Genomic DNA, 17,815 nt, shown 5'->3' with positions numbered 1-17,815 from the left:
TCTTTAGTCTGTCATTAGTGTCTGATCTGGGATGAATAGATGGTTGTTCACACCTCCTCAGAGAAAGTCATACCACAGAACGCTGCGAAGGTTCCCTCCCTCCCTTTCTCCTTCTGGGGAACCCAAGAATTCCAAATCTCCAATGACTAGACAGACTCCCCTCAGTTTTCCTATCTGTACAATGAGGTTATCGATAGATTAGCCGAGTAGGGAATACAACAAGGAGTGAAGGGGCCCCTGGATTTCACCCTGGTCTGTGTTGGCTCACACCCCTCCAGGGCCTCACGTGGTGGGTGCTGCTTATGGGTGGCTAGAGCTAAGGACGGGACAGTGGAGAGATACCAGGTCCCCTTGGCTACAGAAGGCTCAGTTTATTTCACCAGGAGGACCTGATTCCTCTTCTGGCCGCAGGCAGGACGGAAGACCACCTTACAGAGAAACCCTCCGACGGCCAGCACAGAAACAATCAGCAGCAGTAACTTCAATCCCCTAAGAACGGAGTCCGCCTTGCCTGGCTGGATCCTGGACCTCCAAGGTCCCTGGGCTTTGGCTTGTCCCTCAGCCTCCAGCTGACAGGCAGAGGGTGTGGGGTTGAACTGGGCTATGAGCTCCTGTGCCACAAAACATCTGTAAGTGGCCGGCTGGAAGACCTTGAGGTGCTGGCCACCGCTGTGTAGGTCCATGACAGTGTTGATCTCCTGGCCAGAGAGCTGGTCCTGCCATGTCAGAGGGTTGTCGTTGACTTCCCAGTGGACGGGCCTGCATGGGAGGAACACGGGGTCAAAGTTGTTCCCTCCACGGAACACTATAAAAGTTACCAGCGGGGTGCTCAGGAAGTACGGCCTGGGAAGTGTCTGGACCTCTACCTCTGACTAGCTGGGTGGCCTGAGCCAAGGACACTAGTTTCTCACGAAGAACATCACCATTTACCCACAAGGCCCAGGCTAGCTAGACCTAGGTCTTGAGATGGGAGGTTGTCCACCCAAAACTCCATGCATTTCCCAGAACCTCAGGATGAAAGCACATTTTGAAACTGGGTTACTGTCAACGTGTTACAATGACATCATATGGGGGGGAGTGGCCTTGAGGTCCAGTATGTCCGGTGACCTTTTAGAGCCAAGACAGATAAAGATACCCAGGGATGAAAGCCAAGAAAAGATAGAAGGGGGATGAGCAATGAAGCTTCCAGCCCAGAAATGTCAGAGAGCCTCTGGTTCTCACAAAAGCTAGGAAAAAAAAATCAGCAATGGACTCTCCCCAGCATCTGAGCTTGTGAGGAGTAGCCGCTCCCCCCACCAACCCCCGACAGCTTGCTTCGGACTTCCAGACTCCAATGTGATGAGAAAATACAATTATTCAGTATTCTGGTTGTTGTTGTAACATTACTTGTTTTTGAGACAATGTTTTGTGTTACTATGTAGCCTTGGCTGGCCTGGAACTCACAGGGATCCACCTGCCTCTGGCTCCCAGTGCTGGGATTAAAGGCGTACACTACCATGCTGAGCCACCACCATGCTCAGCCAGTTCTATCGTCTTAAGCTGTAGTACTCTGTGCTGGCACATGAATCCAACTCAGGGTCAGTCTGAGTTCTCATTGCGGGCCAACACACCAGAGAAAACCAATTAAGGAAGCCAGGAAACAGAGAGGAATGGGAAGGAGGTAGAGACAAGTCTGTCTCTCTCTGGCACACCCCACTGACCTACTTCCTTCAGTTTAGTCCTCACTTTTTCTCCCGTCTCTCAAAAGCGCCATTCAACTCTGACTCTATCAAGGAATTAATCTCAGGACCCAATCACTCTCCTAAAACCTGTCAGTCGGTAACCAAGCCCTGAACACATGGGCTCTTGGCAGGGGGGAACCCTTCATATCTAAACAGTAACAATTCACATTCATCCTCTAACAGTCCGTACTCACCTTAAAGCCAAATGCATTCATTTAATCCATACCCGAGAGTCCCCAACAATTATGTGTTCATGTACATGCAAACATGCACGCATACATGAATGTGAGGCCAGGGGTCCATGTCTGGTATCTTCCTCAATCACTGTTTACCTTTCTTTTCTTTTAAGGCTTTATTCATTAACTCAGCCATTTATTACATTTATTACGTTTATGTGTGGGAGTGTTTTGTCCCCATCTATGTGTATGCACCACACGTGTGCCTGGTTTCCACGGATGCCAGGTCTTTAGATGCTCTGGAACTGGAACTTTGAGTAGCCACATGGGTGCTGGGAACTGAACCTGGGTCTTCTGAGAAAGCAGCAAGTGCTCCCCCCGCCCCCCAGAGCTGGGGACCGAACCCAGGGCCTAGCAAGCGCTCTACCACTGAGCTAAATCCCCAACCCCGCAGCAAGTGCTCTTAACTGCTGGGCTATCTATCACAGGTGTATGTCTGTGTTTGCATGTGCAGAGTGCAGATGACTGAAGAGCAAGGTCCCTCTGGAGTTGGGAGTTATGGGTAGTGGTAAGCCACCAGACATGGCTACTGAGAGTCAAACTCAAGTCTGAGAGAATGGTAAGCGCTCTTTACCACTGAGCCATTCCTCCAGATCCTTAACCTCATTTCTTTTGATAGGGTATCTCCAAATTCTGCTAGGCTGGCTAGTAAATGAGCTTCAAGGATCCACCTGTCTCTGCCCTAACCCCTTCCAGAGCCATTGTTATAGATGGAGGCTCTCAAGCCTGGCGGGTGTTGGGGATCTGATCTCAAACCCCAATACTTGTCCGGCAGGCATGCTTTGGGTAGGCGTGGCCCCAATATGGTGCTTTCAGAATGCAAGGCAGACTCAATCAAGCCCTGAAAGGTGAAGGAGCCAACAGAGGCCAATTGTGGAGGGCTGTTAGTGCTGCCGCAGCAACACTAACGAAAGAAAGAAAAACGTACTCTGCTAAGACTCCCCTCCCCAACGTAACTGACAGGAGCCGACAACCCGACCGTGTCATCACCAGGACACAGACAATTTTCCACACTTGTAGAGACCTGAGCACACCTTGACCTGGAACTTTTAACAATTTTTGCTTAGTTCTTCCTTCTCCAACCAGATCTGATGAGTCCACCCTCATTGGTCCTAGTTCCACCTGATTTGCATATGCACACTCAGTGGTGCCCTGGGATCTCTCTGAAATTGGCCTCCCTGCAGTTTTAGGAACTGCAGGAGTTAACAGAGGAGGGAGGGGGAGAAAATTGTCCCTCCAAGATTCCTCAGAGTGCCCGAGGCAGGGAAGTCTCTCCAAAACTCTAGCAGTGGCTGCAGACAGACAGACTATTGCCTACTTCTGCTTCCAAGACCCCCAGACTCCTTCAGGCTACCAAACTGAATTCGTGCCTTCAGTGGCTTCCCATCCTCCAAGATCCACTCCTTCTGAGCCCAGCGCACTGTTCTTTGAGACCTGCAAGTTCTCTGAACCTCGTGTGGGCTCCTCTGACCTTCGCTGGATGTTTCGTCTGGCCATCTCTGTCTACATTCTGACATTGACGGAGAACACCACAGTTATACTCAATTAATCTTGAACCACAAACCCCATACACTCATGTCTTCCTTCCCGCTCTGGTCTATCCTGGACCGTTGTTTTACTCCCAGCACCCTCCACCAGATCCTTGAGAATCTCAAGGCCCCTGAGAAGTTAGCCACACTTCTTGTGTGAGCAACCCAGCTTTCTATGGCTTTAGGGCTTGAGCTCCACAGAGTGTGTGTGTCGCTAACACTGACGGTCGTGATGCTCTTTCTCAACATATGCTTTACAGGGCCATCACGCACTCAGAGGTCCTCTGGCACTGACTACCATGGTTCAGATTGATGGGTTTGTGGAGTTCAGATCACCTTTATCTTCCAACTGCCTCTCTGGAGGCCATCCCAGGGTGGATGGTGGTGGTGGTGGTGTGTGTGTGTGTGTGTGTGTGTGTGTGTGTGTGTGTCTGTGTGTGGCCTGAAATTGCTTGTGCAGACAAACCTTCCTGGAAAACGACCCTCCACAGCTCCTGCTTTGCGGGGTCACACCGTTTGGGCATTGTTAAGGCTGTGCTGAGGGGAGGACCCACAGAGGACATGGGGAAGGACCTTGGGACTTGTGTGTCACCTCACTGTTGGGCTTTTATTCTTTAGGGCTACATAATAGCTGTCCACACTCTACCTCAAAGCAAGGTCACAGAGAATCACAGGAAACCCTTCCTCCTGCTCTATGCTGTAGTGATACCCTTGCTCAGTCCTCTGATCTACACCTTGAGGGATCAAAGTTCAATAAAATGGTTGGTGGCCAAAGACTCAAGTTAGGGAGAAGGAACACCTCGTGCACATCTTGGCCTTGGGGGAGGATGATGCTTTTAGGCGATATCTAATTATTATGGTTTTGATCAACCTGAAGAGATGGCTCGGTGGGTAAGAACACTGGCTGTTCTTCCAGAGAACCTCAGTTTGATTCCCAACATCCACATGGCAGCTCACAAGCATCTGTAACTCCACTTCTAAGGGATCCAATGTCCTCTCTGGCCTTTTTAGGCATCACAAACACACACATGGCACACATACATACATGCAGACAAAATAATCATACATATCAGATAAAAAAAATTAAAAAAAAAAAAAGGTATAACGGCCTACTGGGAAATCACTACGGCCTAACAGTTTGCTGCATTTCAGCGATATCTGCTCTTGCTCTCTATAGAAGGGGCATCAGGGTTAGAGACGGTTCAGTGGTTAAGAACACTGGGTGCTTTAGTCCCTAGGAGATCTGGTGGGGATTGGTAGGTTGATATTGTTCTTCCTATGGGGTTGCAAACCCCTTCAGCCCCTTCAGTCTTTTCTCTAACTCCTCCATTGGGTCCACAAGCTCAGTCCAATGGTCGGCTGCAACCATCCTCATCTGTAACAGTAGGGCTCTGCAGAGCCTCTCAGGAGACACCCATATCTGGCTCCTGTCAGCCAGCACTTCTTGGCACCGCAAACCACCAACCAATGAGTACACATGGAGGGACCCGTGACTCCAGTCACACATGTAGCAGAGGATGACATTGTTCATCATCGATAGGAGGAAAAGCCCTTGGTCCTGTGAAGACTCGTTTCCCCAGTGCCAGGGCATTGAGGTTGGAGTGGGTAGGGATGGAGTGGGAGCATCCTCATAGAAGCAGGGGGAGAGAGAAGAGGGTACGGGAGAGGGGGGAAAGGGGATAACATTTGAAATGTAAATATATAAAATATCTGAGAAACATAAAATAAAATAAAGAACCCTGGGTGCTCTTTCAGAGAACTGAGATTACAGCCCCAACACCCATGTAGCAGCTCAAAACCATCCATAACTCCAGTTCCAGGAGACCTGACACTCTTCTGGCTCCCAAGGGTGACATACACACACACGTGCGCACACGCACACACGTGCACACACACACTTTAAGTATTGCTACTAATCCTGAATATTTAAGTATCACAAAATACATTAATAAACAACAGAAATGTTCCTCTTTGTCACCTAGGGCATATTTTAACATCATTTTATAGAATAGGTGAGATTGCTTTTCTTCGTGTTTACAATGACCTTATTTGTTCTAATAAAATGATTAATAACTTTAGCATTTCTTTTCCTTTTCATGTGTATGTGCGTCGTGTTTGCGTGTCTGTGTGTAAGTGTTCACCTGTGTGCAGGTGCATGCACATATGTGTTTGCGTGTATGCCCAAAATTGATGTCTGAAATCTTAATTTTTCTCCTGCTTTGTTCATTGAAGCAGGGTAGAGTAAAATCCAGAATTCATCGATATGAGAACTCTATCTAACCAGGGATAACCAGGCTACTCTTTCTCCAAGGACTCCCTGTCTTAATTTCCAAGGCTTAAAGAACAGGTGAGCCACCACACCCACACGACATTCCTGTGGGTTCCAAGGATTCGAACTCTTGTCTTATAGATTGCACAGAGAATGTTTTAACTATTGAGATATCCTCCCACCTCCAGCTTGGGCCGTCTAAAAAAAAATGTAAAACATTAGTCTTAGGAGATATGAACTCGTGAGGCAGAGGTAGATCATCTCTAGGAGTCTGAGGCTAGCCTGCTCTATATTAGTTTCAGGATAGCAACATAGGGAGACCCTGTCTCAAAAAGAAAGCAAACCAACTAAACAGACAAACAAACTATTCACTTTGGGGACCAGAGAGATGATTCAGCGGTTTGGAACACTTCTGCTCTTGCAGAGGACCCAAGTTTGGTTCCCAGCATCCATGTGAGGGGGGTTAGTATTACCTAATTTGAGCTCCAGAGGACCTGACCTCTGCAGGTACCTTCAACTAATGTACACATAACCACAAACATACAGACATTAAAAAATATAGGAAAGAATTAGTAAATTTAAAATGTTCGCACTGCTTTTAAAACATTCACAAAATATCAGCCCACAAAACTCCTAATTCTCGTTGCTCTTAGTGATGCTACACTTCACCACAGACGATTTCATGAGTAATGTTCCGTTTAAAATGCTTTCAGCAGAGAATGGCCCTACAGATTCCTCTATGTGAATATTACGAGCTGACTTAAGCAGAAAAGCAGAACTTAACTGGAAGCCCTCAATGAGACAACCGGAGCCTTGACAGAAGCCGGCCCCGTGAGTGATGTCAATCCTGTTCACATTCCAGAGAAAATCTCACCGATTTATTTGGAAGGCCATGTTGCCAGTGAGCAACATGGTCCCCTGAATCTCTGAAGTATCTTATCATTTCAAACAATCCATAGAGAAATTAGTAAATATGAGTCTTAAGAAAGCAAAACAAGGGCTGGAGAGATGGTTCAGTGGTTAAGAGCACTGGCTGCTCTTCCAGAGGTCCTGAGTTCAAATCCCAGCAACTACACAGTGGCTCACAACCATCTGTAATGGGATCTGATGCCCTCTTCTGGTGTGTTTGAAGACAGCTTCAGTGTACTCATACAAGAAACGAGAAAGAGAGAGAGAGAGAGAGAGAGAGAGAGAGAGAGAGAGAGGAAGGAAGGAAGGAAGGAAGGAAGGAAGAAAGAAAGAAAGAAAGAAAGAAAGAAAGGAAGAAAGAAAGAAAGAAAGAAAGAAAACAAAACAAAACCCCTCTTCCCATAGAATCAGTATCCTTTTGGACATACATTCTTGCTGTTATGTTTCAGATTAAAGACATGTATCCAGCATCCCTGGCCTTGTCTTTGCTTTCAATGGGCTGACCTACCAAGATGCCCCTACCAGCCTGGCACAGATTCACCATGAAGAACCCTGGGGACAAGGGACCAGGAGCATGGATGGTGTAAAGGTCCCATCACCTGTAGATGGTTGCGAAGGGACAGGTGAGCAGTGCCGATTCAGACCCCTCCGTGAACCTGAAGTTATCAAAGATGATGTAGTGTCCACCCATCAGATTGCCTCCGCAGTTCTCATAGCAGGTTTCCACCTGCATCTCAGGCCTTACTCGGGCATAGAACACGTCCACACCTCCAAGGTAGAGCCCGCAGGGTACAGGTTCCTCCAAGGGCTCCTTGATGTAGCAGTAACCCAGGCGTTTGCGCTCTCCCAGACTGTCACATTTGCTGCATCTCTGCCAAGGTCCCCACTGGGTATACACTACCTCTCTGTGGCCCAGATTCAGTGTCTGATTCATTAGGGGCTTCTGCTCCAGGTTTATATGGGTGGCATGCAGCCTGTTGATGTCCTGGAAATCAATCTTGTAACTGGTCACTTGGTTTCCATTCTCGTCCCGGCATTGGTAGAGGCCCGTGTTGGACGGTAACGGGTTTTGGATATGGATCCCACCGTCTGGTCTCTTTCTTATATTGGGAACACTGGACGGGTTGATGGGCTTACCATCTTCACTGGGCCCAGAGATTAACCAGTGTGCACCGGAAACACTGCATTCCAAGACAACGTCATTGCTGGAGAGGAGGGCCAGGACACATTCCTTGGCCTTGGGGCAGCTTACAGGGATGTGGGGCCCCAACACTGGGAGAGCAAAGCTGAGCAGTATCCACAGGATGGTAAACATGGTGGACTGGGAAGATGGCTGTGTATTGGCCACCAGCCTGCACATTGTGAGGTCACTCATGAACTCAAGCCTCTCAGTCTTTGGCAGTGAGGGGAACCGAGAGGCTATGAGGCCACCAACTCCCTCCCTTTGTGACAAGTTGAGATGTAGTTTGCCTAGTCTGGTCTTTATCACCTGTTTTCCCGAGAGATGAGTTTCAGGCCCAGGCGCTGGTACCACACATGTGAACATTAGGCAACTGTTCCTACATGGGTAGACTGTGTCCCGACAGTCTCACTGCGTACGTAGCCCAGACTGGCCCGGAACTCAGAGATCTGCCTGGCTCTGCCTCCTGAGGATGGGATTAAAGGTGCGTGCCATCACACTCTACTTTTTAAAAATCATTGAGAGAGAGAGAGAGAGAGAGAGAGAGAGAGAGAGAGAGAGAGAGAGAGAGAGAGAAGAGTGTGTCCTGTGGTCTTGTGTATGTACAGGAACCTGGAGAGCAGAAGAGGATGTCAGATTCCCTGGAACTGGAGTTAGTTACAAACCTCTATGTGGTTGCTGGGAACCGACCTTGGGTCTTCTGGAAAAGCAGCCAGTGCTCTTTGCCACTGAGCCATTTTTTTTTCTTTTTTGTTGTTTTTGTTTTTCTTTATATGTGTAGGTGTTTTACCTACACCTATGTCTATACACCACATGTGTGCCTTAGGAAGCCAAAAGAAAACACTGCATTTCCTGGAGTCACAGAACCAAACTCAGGACCTCTGGAAAAGCAGCCAGTGCTTTTAACCACTGAGCCACCTCTCCAGCCTGACATACTCAAACTTCTTAACCCTGGGGATGGATCCGTAACCGAATTCTTGCTGGTCATGGTTCTGACTTCCTCTATCTCTCTGACCACCCACTCGTCTTAACTTGTGCCCTGTTTTCCAGAGCATTCCAGCCAAGCAGAGGGGTGCCTGCTTCAGAACCTTCACATGGATCGGTCCCTAACTCTTCCCCCATCTGCAAAATTCATCTTAAATAAACACTGTTCACAATTTCCTCCATTCCCAATCCTTTTGTAAACATCTTGTCAGACTGGCCTCAGTGTCACCTATCAACTTTGAGGTGACCCAGACATGATTTCCTTTGGTGTCTCCTGTGCACAGGTGTTTGGTGACTATCGAGGGCCAGCCATCACTCAAATAAAGAAACAAGGCACCTGCCCCCTTTGCAACACACAAGGTCACACACTACCAGCTGTGTCAGCTGTGAGTGAATTTTTAGAAGGCTACTAGGCTGATGAATGTGGACTAACTTCTCCTAAGGAAAATGGACCCTGGTCATTCTCAGGACCTCAGCTGGTCCATATAGAGCTGTGCTTTTATACAGATTTTTGTTGAAAGCTACCTGATTTTTTTTCATTTATTTACTTTGGATTCTGTTGTTTTTATATGTATTCACTTATTCGTGTGTGTGTGTGCGCGCGCGCGTGTGTGTGTGTGTGTGTGTGTGTGTGTGCGTGTGTGTGTGTGGTGTGTGTGTTGTATGACAAAACTTTTCCTGGGGAGTCATCACATACACACATGTCCCCTCATACAACCCTAGGGCAGATGCCACCAAGTTGCTTACTTATGATTGGGGTTATTTACAGTAGCTGAAACAGCTCAAAGGCAGCTGCATCACCAAAGCCCACCCCAGGATAAGTGACAGGTCACAAAGGCAGACTTAGCAGGTTGGAGGGTGTCCTTTCCAGTGCCTCAGTTGACCTAAACCTCTTCCAGGCTGCTCACCTGGTTTCCAGGTCCAGTCTCAGAATCTTCTTTGCAGCTTTTATTCTTTACTCTGGCAGGGAGGGGCCTAGAGAATCTAGTCAGTTTCAGGGACTTCCTGAAGCTGTTTTGAGTGGCTTAGCTTCCTGCTTAAGGAGTTTCCCTGCAGGATGGAATGTTTCGATCTTGGGGGGGGGGGGCTGTTGCACACAGTTTCTTGTTGTGTATGTATGCCTGCACAAGCATGTGTATGATTCCAGGCACACATATGGTGACTGTGTAGGAGGTCAGAGGATAATTTGTCAAAGACATTTCTCTTTCTCCACTATATTCTCTTTGGGGACCAAACTGGGGTCACTGGATTTGGTGGCAAGTGCTTTTCCTCACTGAATCACCTGGAAGGTCTTGCTTTGGTTTTTGAGACAAGAGTCTCACTGTATAGGCCTAACTAGTCTGGAACTCTCTGTGTAGACCAGGCTGGCCTCAGAGTCACAGAAATACACTTGCCTCTGCATTCCGAGTGCTGGGATTAATTTAAAACAATTTAAAAGGAGATACTAGTGTTGCTCCTAATGACATAAAACGATGATAAATGGAGCTAGAAATCATGGTGTGTCTATCATTTCAATACTTAGGGGGCAGAAGCAGGAAGATCCTGAGTTCAAAGCAAGTCTAGGCTTCACAATGCATGGGGGTAGCTTGGTGGTAGAATGTTCTCCTAGAATGCATAAAGCCTTGAAAAGCCACAGAAAAGAACGCAAAGACAACAACATACTACAGCTACACACAGGTGTCTTTTCTAAGTAAAGGTGTCAGTTTCTATGGCTGTGAAGAGACGCCATGGCCACAGCAACTCTTATGAAGGGAAGTATTAGTTGGGGCTCACTGAGTTTCAGAAGTTTAGTCCGTTGCCGTCATGGCAGGGAGCATGTCGGAATGTAGGCCAACATGGTGCAGAAGAAGCCACTGATCACAGGCAGCAGGAAGAGAGAGCAATTCTGGGCTTGGCACAGGGCTTTTGAGAACCCCAAAGCCCATCCCTGCCAGTGCTACCTTCCTCCAACAAGGCTACACCTCTGAATCCTTCCGAATAACGCCACTCCCTGGGGACCAAGCATTCAGATGTATGCGGCTATAGAGGGTCATTCTCATTCAAACCACCACAGTAGGCGAGAGCCAAAATCTTCTTGATACTTTGATGGAATGGATAAATTCACTGGGGGGGGGGGGGGGTTCAACGACACTATCACAAGAAAGAGAACTTATTTATAACTAAAGAAATTAACTCAGTAATTTAAAATTTACAGAGAGAGAGAGAGAAAGAGAGAGAGAGAGAGAGAGAGAGAGAGAGAGGCAGACAGACAGACAGAGACAGCCTGCCATGGGGCTGGAGACGTAGCTAAGGATTCTACATCCAGATCTACAAGAAGAGACAATATGTCACAACTAGCTGCTCTCTACTTCCTGCTCCAAGATATGAGGTGAGGAGAGTCTGCTGTGAGGAGATCCCCCTACCATGGCGCCTACCCCACACCACATCTGCACTTTCATGATGGACTGTATCCCCACACGCTATTGCAATGTGACCAGGAAGCCTCCTGCTCCTGCCAACATACCTCATTGCCTGCTATCTTGTCTTCTCACAACCATCAACAGTGTCCTTCTGAAACTCAAAAGCTTGGGAGCCCCAACACCATGTTCTCAGCACCAGAGAGATTTATTTGACCCAGAAGGACAGAGGTCAAGGAATAAGAGACAAAGACCGAGGAGATGGGGAGGAGACAAGGGAGAGTGGGCAGGGGTATTTGTCCTGGAGTGGGACAAAGGACTGCCTCTGGATAAAGAGACGTGGCACATCTAATTAATTAATTAATTAATTAATTAATTGGCGGTTTATACTTTTGTTTTTAAAGATTTGTTTATTATATACATAGCATTCTGTGCTGCATATATGCCTGCAGGCCAGAAGAGGGCACCAGATCCCATTACAGATGGTTGTGAGCCACCATGTGGTGGTTGGAATTGACCTCATAACCTCTGGAAGAGCAATCAGTGTTCTTAACCTCTGAGCCATCTCTCCAGCCCAAATTGGCAGTTTATAAAGATACAAAGGGAAACCCCGTGTTAGGATGAGGTGTTTAATTTTAACTGGGCATGCTAATTAGGGCAGCCAAATGGGGCTTTGGATTGCTAGACTTCAGTACTTTGCTATCTGGACCTTCCTCTGGAGGAGGAAGTGGCCACATAAAAGGGAACAGACCGTGGTGGCCAGCTTTACGAATGTACGCTAACAGGTTTTAGCCAGGCAGAGAAGAGAAGGGCAAAGCCTGCCAGCCATGTTTGCCATGCTCAAGCCGGCCAGAATCCCTTCAGAATTGGCCCCTAGAATTACACTGTGTCTGTTACCTTTCTGTTGCTGTGATAAGACACTGTGACCGAGGCAACTTACAGAATGAAGAGTTTATTTGGGCTTATGGTCCCAGAGGACTAGCAATCTATCACGGAGAGGAGGCATAACAGCGAGCAGCAGGCAGGGCTGTGAGAACAGGAAGCCGAGAGACGACGTTTTTCAGCCCCATTTCGAAGCAGATAACAAACTGGGCGTGGCATGAAGCCTTAAACTCTAAGCCTGCCCCCAGTGACGTACTTCCTCCAGCAAGACTGCCTCTCCCTGTAACTTGTCCAAACAGCGCCACCAACTGGGACCAAGTGTTCACACACCTAAGCCTGTTGGGGATATTTCTCATCCAACCCCACCAGAATGAAAATAAAGAAACACGCAAGTCACGGAATAAACACCCACTAGGAAGGGGGAGGGGCCTCCCATCAACCTTCACATACCTAAGTCGGTATATACAGTCAACATGTTCATTATAAAGGAGCCATTAGGGCAGTGGTTCTCCAACTGTTGGTCCTAACCATTGGAAAACACATTATTTCCAATGGTCCTAGGAGCTGAGACACAACTCAGTGGCAAAAAAAAAAAAAAAGAAAGAAAGAAAGAAAGAAAGAAAGAAAAGAAAATGCTAGATATAAAGTAGCAATGAAGATAACTTTATGGTTGGGGGTCACAACATGAGGAACTAACTGTATTAAAGGGTCACAAGGATGGGCAGGTTGAGAACCACTAATTTAGGGGCTAGAGAGGTGACTAAGCGATCAAGAGCACTAGCTGCTCTTCCAGAGGACCCAAGTTCAATTCCCAGCACCTGCAGGAGGGGTCACAACCTCTGTAACTCCAGGTCCTGGCAATCCATTGCCCTCTTCTGGCCCCTGTGAGCACTGCACACTGTACACAGACACATGAAGGTAAAACACCCACGCACATGAAAGACAAATACATAAATCTCAAATAAAAAATAAACTGTGTGATTCTTTCGAGAATTAAAAGGAACAATTAAAAAGAACTAAAATATCCACGGTTATAAAAACCAAGGATATTCAGCAGGGAACATCTGATGAGCTATCTTCAAGAAAGTTTTCTAAGTCTAGGTTTTGGGGCTGTTTTTTGTTTTGTTAGTTTGGTTTTGGCTTTATTCTTTCCACAGGGTCTCACTATGTAGCAGATTCGTCTACATTCTTACCAATAGTTTTTGCAATCAATACCTACAACTGTTGCTATTTTTTGTCCTAAAGTTATTATGTCATATCACGTCCCTTTGCCATCCACAGGCAGAGAAACCAACAAATACGTGCTGGGTGTGGTGGTGTGCAATCTTAATTCCAGCATCCAGGAGGTAGAGGGAGGCAGATCTCTTGTGAGTTCAGCCTGGTGAATAGCAAGTTCCAGGCCAGCCAAGGCTACACAGTAAAGATCCTGTCTCAAAAACTAAAAAGGAGGAGAAAAGTCCCAGACGTCATGACATTGGAGCAAGGACAGAGAACAAACCACACCCATCAGGGTCCAGCAGCAGGACCTCCAATCAGTGTTTACATCAGCTGAGCTCGGGCCTGAGGCTCCGAGCTGCCTGTGTGGGCGGGAACTATGTCTTTCTCAGTCCCGCCCTTTCTCTGCATCGTTTGCCCAGATCCCAGCTCAGACGCTATTTCTGGTGTGGAAACATCTAAGCAAATCGATCCCTCTAGACTCTGACCATAAAAGCTTCTGGGTTGAGAGGAAGAGTTTGCTTTACTATCGGAGACCCCTAGCACCAGATAGCCTGGGAGACTGGGCTTGGGTGAGGGCCAAAAGAAAGGCTGTTAGCATCCTGCTCCTGTTTGTTACCTGTAAATGGAAGCCAAGGGACACTTGAGTGGAGCATGGTTGTTGGGCTTGTCCAGCTGATATAGGTCAAAGACGAAGTACGGCTGCTTGGTTTCTGTGGCGGTATCACAGGGCACCTGGCAGGCTTGTATCTGGAGTTCAGGCCGCAGGCGGTTATCCGTCACCTTCTCCTCTCTCATGTAGAGCCAGCAAGGCATGGGCTTTTCTAGGGGTTCCTCCACATAGCAGTATCCTAGACGTTTGCGCTCACCGGGCTTTTGGCAACGGTTACAATGTTGCCAAGGATCCCAGCGGGTAAAAACCAGTACCTTGCCTCCCAGGTTCATGCTCTCATTTCCCATGGGCTTTTGGCCCAGGTCTTTGTGTGTGATGTGCAACAGTGCTATGTCCTGGAAGTCAATCTCATATTCTACTACACGGGCCTTGTGATCATCCAGGCAGCGGTAGAGCCCTGTCTGGGAAGGCTTAGGGTTAGACAACTGCAGGTCGCTCCCAGACAGTACCTTCACATCAGGCATGGAGTTGACCAGGGACAGTTTGTCCTCTAAAGATGAAGAAAAATACCAAAGTGCTTTGGGGTAGTTACACTGTAGGATCACGTCATTGCCTGAGAGCAGGGCGTACTGACACACATTCTTATAGGGACAGTTGATTAGTTTCTGGGCCCACAGCATGGGAAGAGAAAGACCAACCAGCCACAGAGTGGCCAGCATGGCTGACTCAACTACACAAGGAACTTCAGAACCTTCTTGGGCACTGTGATGTCACCCACAGAACTTGGGCACCACCAGCCCTGTGAACCGGGGTTCAGCGAGTTTCCAGACATATACATCAAACATAACAACTTGGGCTGGAGAGATGGCTCAGCAGTTGAGCACACTGGCTCCTTTTCCTGGAGACCTGGGACTGACTCCTTGCACCCACATGGCAGCTTACAACTGTAAATCCAATCCCTCTTCTGCTTCTGTGGGCACCAGATACACACGTGATGCCCAGGCCTTTATGCAGGCAAACCAATGACTATAAAATAGAAACGGAATGAAATGTGCATATGTGTGTGTTACCTATATAACTTACATGTCCCCAGGAAATAGATAGAATTATTCACCCTCCACATATCCGGTACTCAGACAATGGTGTGCTTTGGTACAGACATCCACTAAAGTTCACACTTTGGGGTCCCAGATGGTGGTGCTAATTTTGCTGGCACTAGAAACCTTAATGTTGATCTCACTGAACAAGAGTAAAGACCGCTACCCAAACTCTTTGATCAAATCATGCAAGTTTTATTTTCTGTCAGATGGGCTCTCTAAAGTGGAGTTTGAGAAAAATAGCATCAAACACAGGAGGGGGTGGAGTTTCCGTGAGCTCCAAATCTTCAAGGCCAGAGGGTTTTTTAAGGTTTTTTGGTTATGTAGGACCTCAGAGGAACATTTCAAAATCATTTGGCAGAGCCTCTCCTCAGAGTGGAGGTCAGGGTATAAAGTGTAGGACGTGTGCAGGAGATGTGTCGGATGCAAGTTTTATAGAAATAAGGAATGACCTTGGAACAAGATGGCTCTTACTCTTAAGATGGAGTCATGCTGGTCCATCAGTGGGACGTAGGACCCAGTTAGCATTACTACGGCAGTGTCCTTAGGTCTACATTGTCCCTGTCCTCTTCCTGCCTGCCTCTCTGTGCCCTGGCCTCGATGAAGCAAGCAGTGGACTTGGTTCTGTGCCTCTCAAACCATGCAATGCAAGCCCCAAGTGACACAGCCCGCCAGCCGTGCCCAGAAACCTTTGAAACCATGAGCCCCCCAAAAAAGATTTAAACAAACAAACAGCACCCCTGTTTCTCACCAGTTATTTGTCACAGAGAAGGAAAGTACCTGACGTGGGAATGGGACAAGGGCTTCACGTCCATCCGAAGGGGGAAGGAGAGGTGCTGGTCTCCACTGTTTGTGAAGTCCAGTGGGAAGCAGTGACAAAGGCCTCCTCCCCTGGAGTTAGTAAAGACTTTTCAATCATCAACAAATCGGGCCCCTCCGTATTGCTGGGACGTACTGACTGGGACAGCCTAGATTTCATCATCTAAGAAGCCCATTCTGGACTCTTAGCTTCAAAACCCCGTTCTTTTCTCACACTCATGCCCAGCACTGGGTAGTAGAGAGTGCTCCCCCTCAAGTGTCCCACAGATGCCATCTGAAACAAGACTATTTGCAGTGGGGGGAGGGGGAGGGGGGAGGGGGGGGTCCTGTTTCACATGCTGGCTATTAAATGTTCTGAACTGGGAGGGGGAACCCTCTTCACTTGCTTATATGCTACTCACTGTAGTTGATGGGATAGCCCCACCTAACTACAGAAGGGCCAGGGAACGGAGAGGTGGAATGTTTGCTAAGCAATGTTGTCTTTGGGAGGGGATAAGCTAGGTGATGAAAATCTGATTAGTAGAATATCAGATGACAGGAAATGATTTGGAAGGAGGGCAGTGGGGGAGAGAGGTTGGGGATATAGGCTGAGACTACTCTCGGGCTTTATGTGGAAGACTTTATCTTTGGAGACACGGTCAAAATGCTGAGTGAAGTGGGGTGATTAGGGTGGGCTCTAATCCAACACATTCTTTCTTTCCTATGTTGGAGATGATGGCCAAGTTTTGGATATCGGTAACATATTGATAATAACGACATCTACAGAACACAAAGTAACACATGCCACTCACTGGTACAGGGTTACAAGCAGTAAAAACGACAGCGGTGGCAATTTCCTGGACTTAAGCCGTGATTTTAAGCCACTCGGGAACAGGGTAGAATTTTCTGAGATGCCTTTGCCTTTGAAAGCGGCCCTAAGGGAAATGATAGCAGGAGTCAGAAGCCGGAAGGGAATTCTAGTAGCCAAACCAGCCATATGTGAAATGACCCATTTGAACCAGCCTGGTTCAAATGACCCAGACCCGTATGGCTGAAGTCAACTAAGCAAAGTTGGTTGGGGAAGGTCAATGAAGCCAATGTTTGTTTGTTTGTTTGTTTTGCTTGGGAGGGACTACAGCAAAGTTTTGAGCGGAAGGATGTGACCTGACACCTTTGTACAAAACAGAGAAGAAAATGGTAGGAAAATGGTAGGTTCCCAACTCACCAGGCACTGGCCAGTTCATAATTTCCCAGAATGAGTTTCCCCTTGCGCCACCAGGGAGCAGCAGTGCTGCGCTAAGAAGGATGAGAACTTCTTGGCGGTGCCCGGAGTGCAGGTGACGGCCTGGGAACCTTTGAACCGAAACAGGTCTATTTGTCTCCAACCTTGGCTCAGGGCCTTTAAGCATCAGAACTTCCGGAAGCCTGACCAAGAGTGAGGGATACCCGAGGGGGAGGTGGAAAAGGAACAAGTTGAGGAAATGAGGGAAGTAAGGAAACTACCGAAGTACGACTGGAACTTTTTAAAAGGCGCTGTCCCCATGAGCGTCCCCTAGGGGGCCAGAGCATCTCTTCTAGTGCGACCTCATTGATTCCTCGAATCATTCAAATGGGGAGCCCAAAAAGACCGCAGCACCTCCCCCACCAGGACGAGAGTGGGAAGGCAGGCGGCGTCACCAACATTCCCTTGCCAGCCGGACCTGGCTCTGCCTGGCACCTCCCCGCAAGGCGCACCTAGGCGGGTCCATCAGCGCCGGGGACAGGGGTGTGGACCAGCAGCGAACAGGTGCGCACAGGTCCCGGCCCCTCTCGGCAGGTGGAATTCGCCCAGAGGGTCTCTGTCCTCAGGGAGTTCGGTCCTTTCAACTTTGGCCAGAGCAGCAGGTGGCTGCACAGGTCGCTTATGGTGAGGGCGCCCTCCTGGCAAAGCGGTCACTTGGTTCAGGCCCTGGAGGCAGGAGCGCACCTGAGTCAGCCCACTTCCGG

The 17,815-nt window shown here is 48.1% G+C and overlaps 1 protein-coding gene and 1 long non-coding RNA gene across 4 annotated transcripts; one reads left to right on the top strand and one right to left on the bottom strand.

Annotated features, from left to right (window-relative positions):
* Nucleotides 1–356: 356 nt before the first annotated feature.
* Fam187b (family with sequence similarity 187, member B) lies at nt 357–17,815 on the bottom strand. 3 transcript variants are annotated; one of them, NM_001401682.1, is made up of 2 exons: nt 13,941–14,661; nt 357–759 (listed from the first exon to the last, which is right to left on the bottom strand). In NM_001401682.1, exons 1-2 carry the CDS (start codon nt 14,651–14,653, stop codon nt 372–374), a joined length of 1,101 nt encoding a protein of 366 aa, NP_001388611.1. In that variant the 5' UTR covers nt 14,654–14,661; the 3' UTR covers nt 357–371. The 3 variants fall into 3 exon arrangements, with proteins under 3 accessions (NP_001388611.1, XP_001069328.3, XP_063130617.1); XM_001069328.6 differs by lacking the exon at nt 13,941–14,661 and adding an exon at nt 7,264–8,059; XM_063274547.1 differs by lacking the exon at nt 357–759 and adding an exon at nt 17,055–17,815 and having other exon boundaries at nt 13,937–16,764.
* On the top strand, nt 8,078–9,005 carry LOC134483094 (uncharacterized). Its single transcript, XR_010059984.1, has 2 exons — nt 8,078–8,328; nt 8,895–9,005. It is a non-coding gene; the product is annotated as an uncharacterized LOC134483094 (long non-coding RNA).

Source organism: Rattus norvegicus, chromosome 1 (genome assembly GCF_036323735.1).
Source record: "Rattus norvegicus strain BN/NHsdMcwi chromosome 1, GRCr8, whole genome shotgun sequence".
In the NCBI taxonomy this organism is placed as follows: domain Eukaryota; kingdom Metazoa; phylum Chordata; class Mammalia; order Rodentia; family Muridae; genus Rattus; species Rattus norvegicus.
The sequence above is the reverse complement of the archived record's forward strand: the minus strand, read 5'-3'. Positions and strand labels throughout refer to the sequence as shown.

What these genes read in the sequence shown, in the direction of transcription:
- Fam187b (XM_001069328.6), bottom strand. Translation starts at nt 8,039, where the DNA reads ATGAGTGACCTCACAATGTGCAGGCTGGTGGCCAATACACAGCCATCT. An exon ending in CCCTTCGCAACCATCTACAG is followed by an intron (nt 760 to 7,263) that starts GTGATGGGACCT and finishes CCTCCCATGCAG; the next exon opens with GCCCGTCCACTGGGAAGTCA.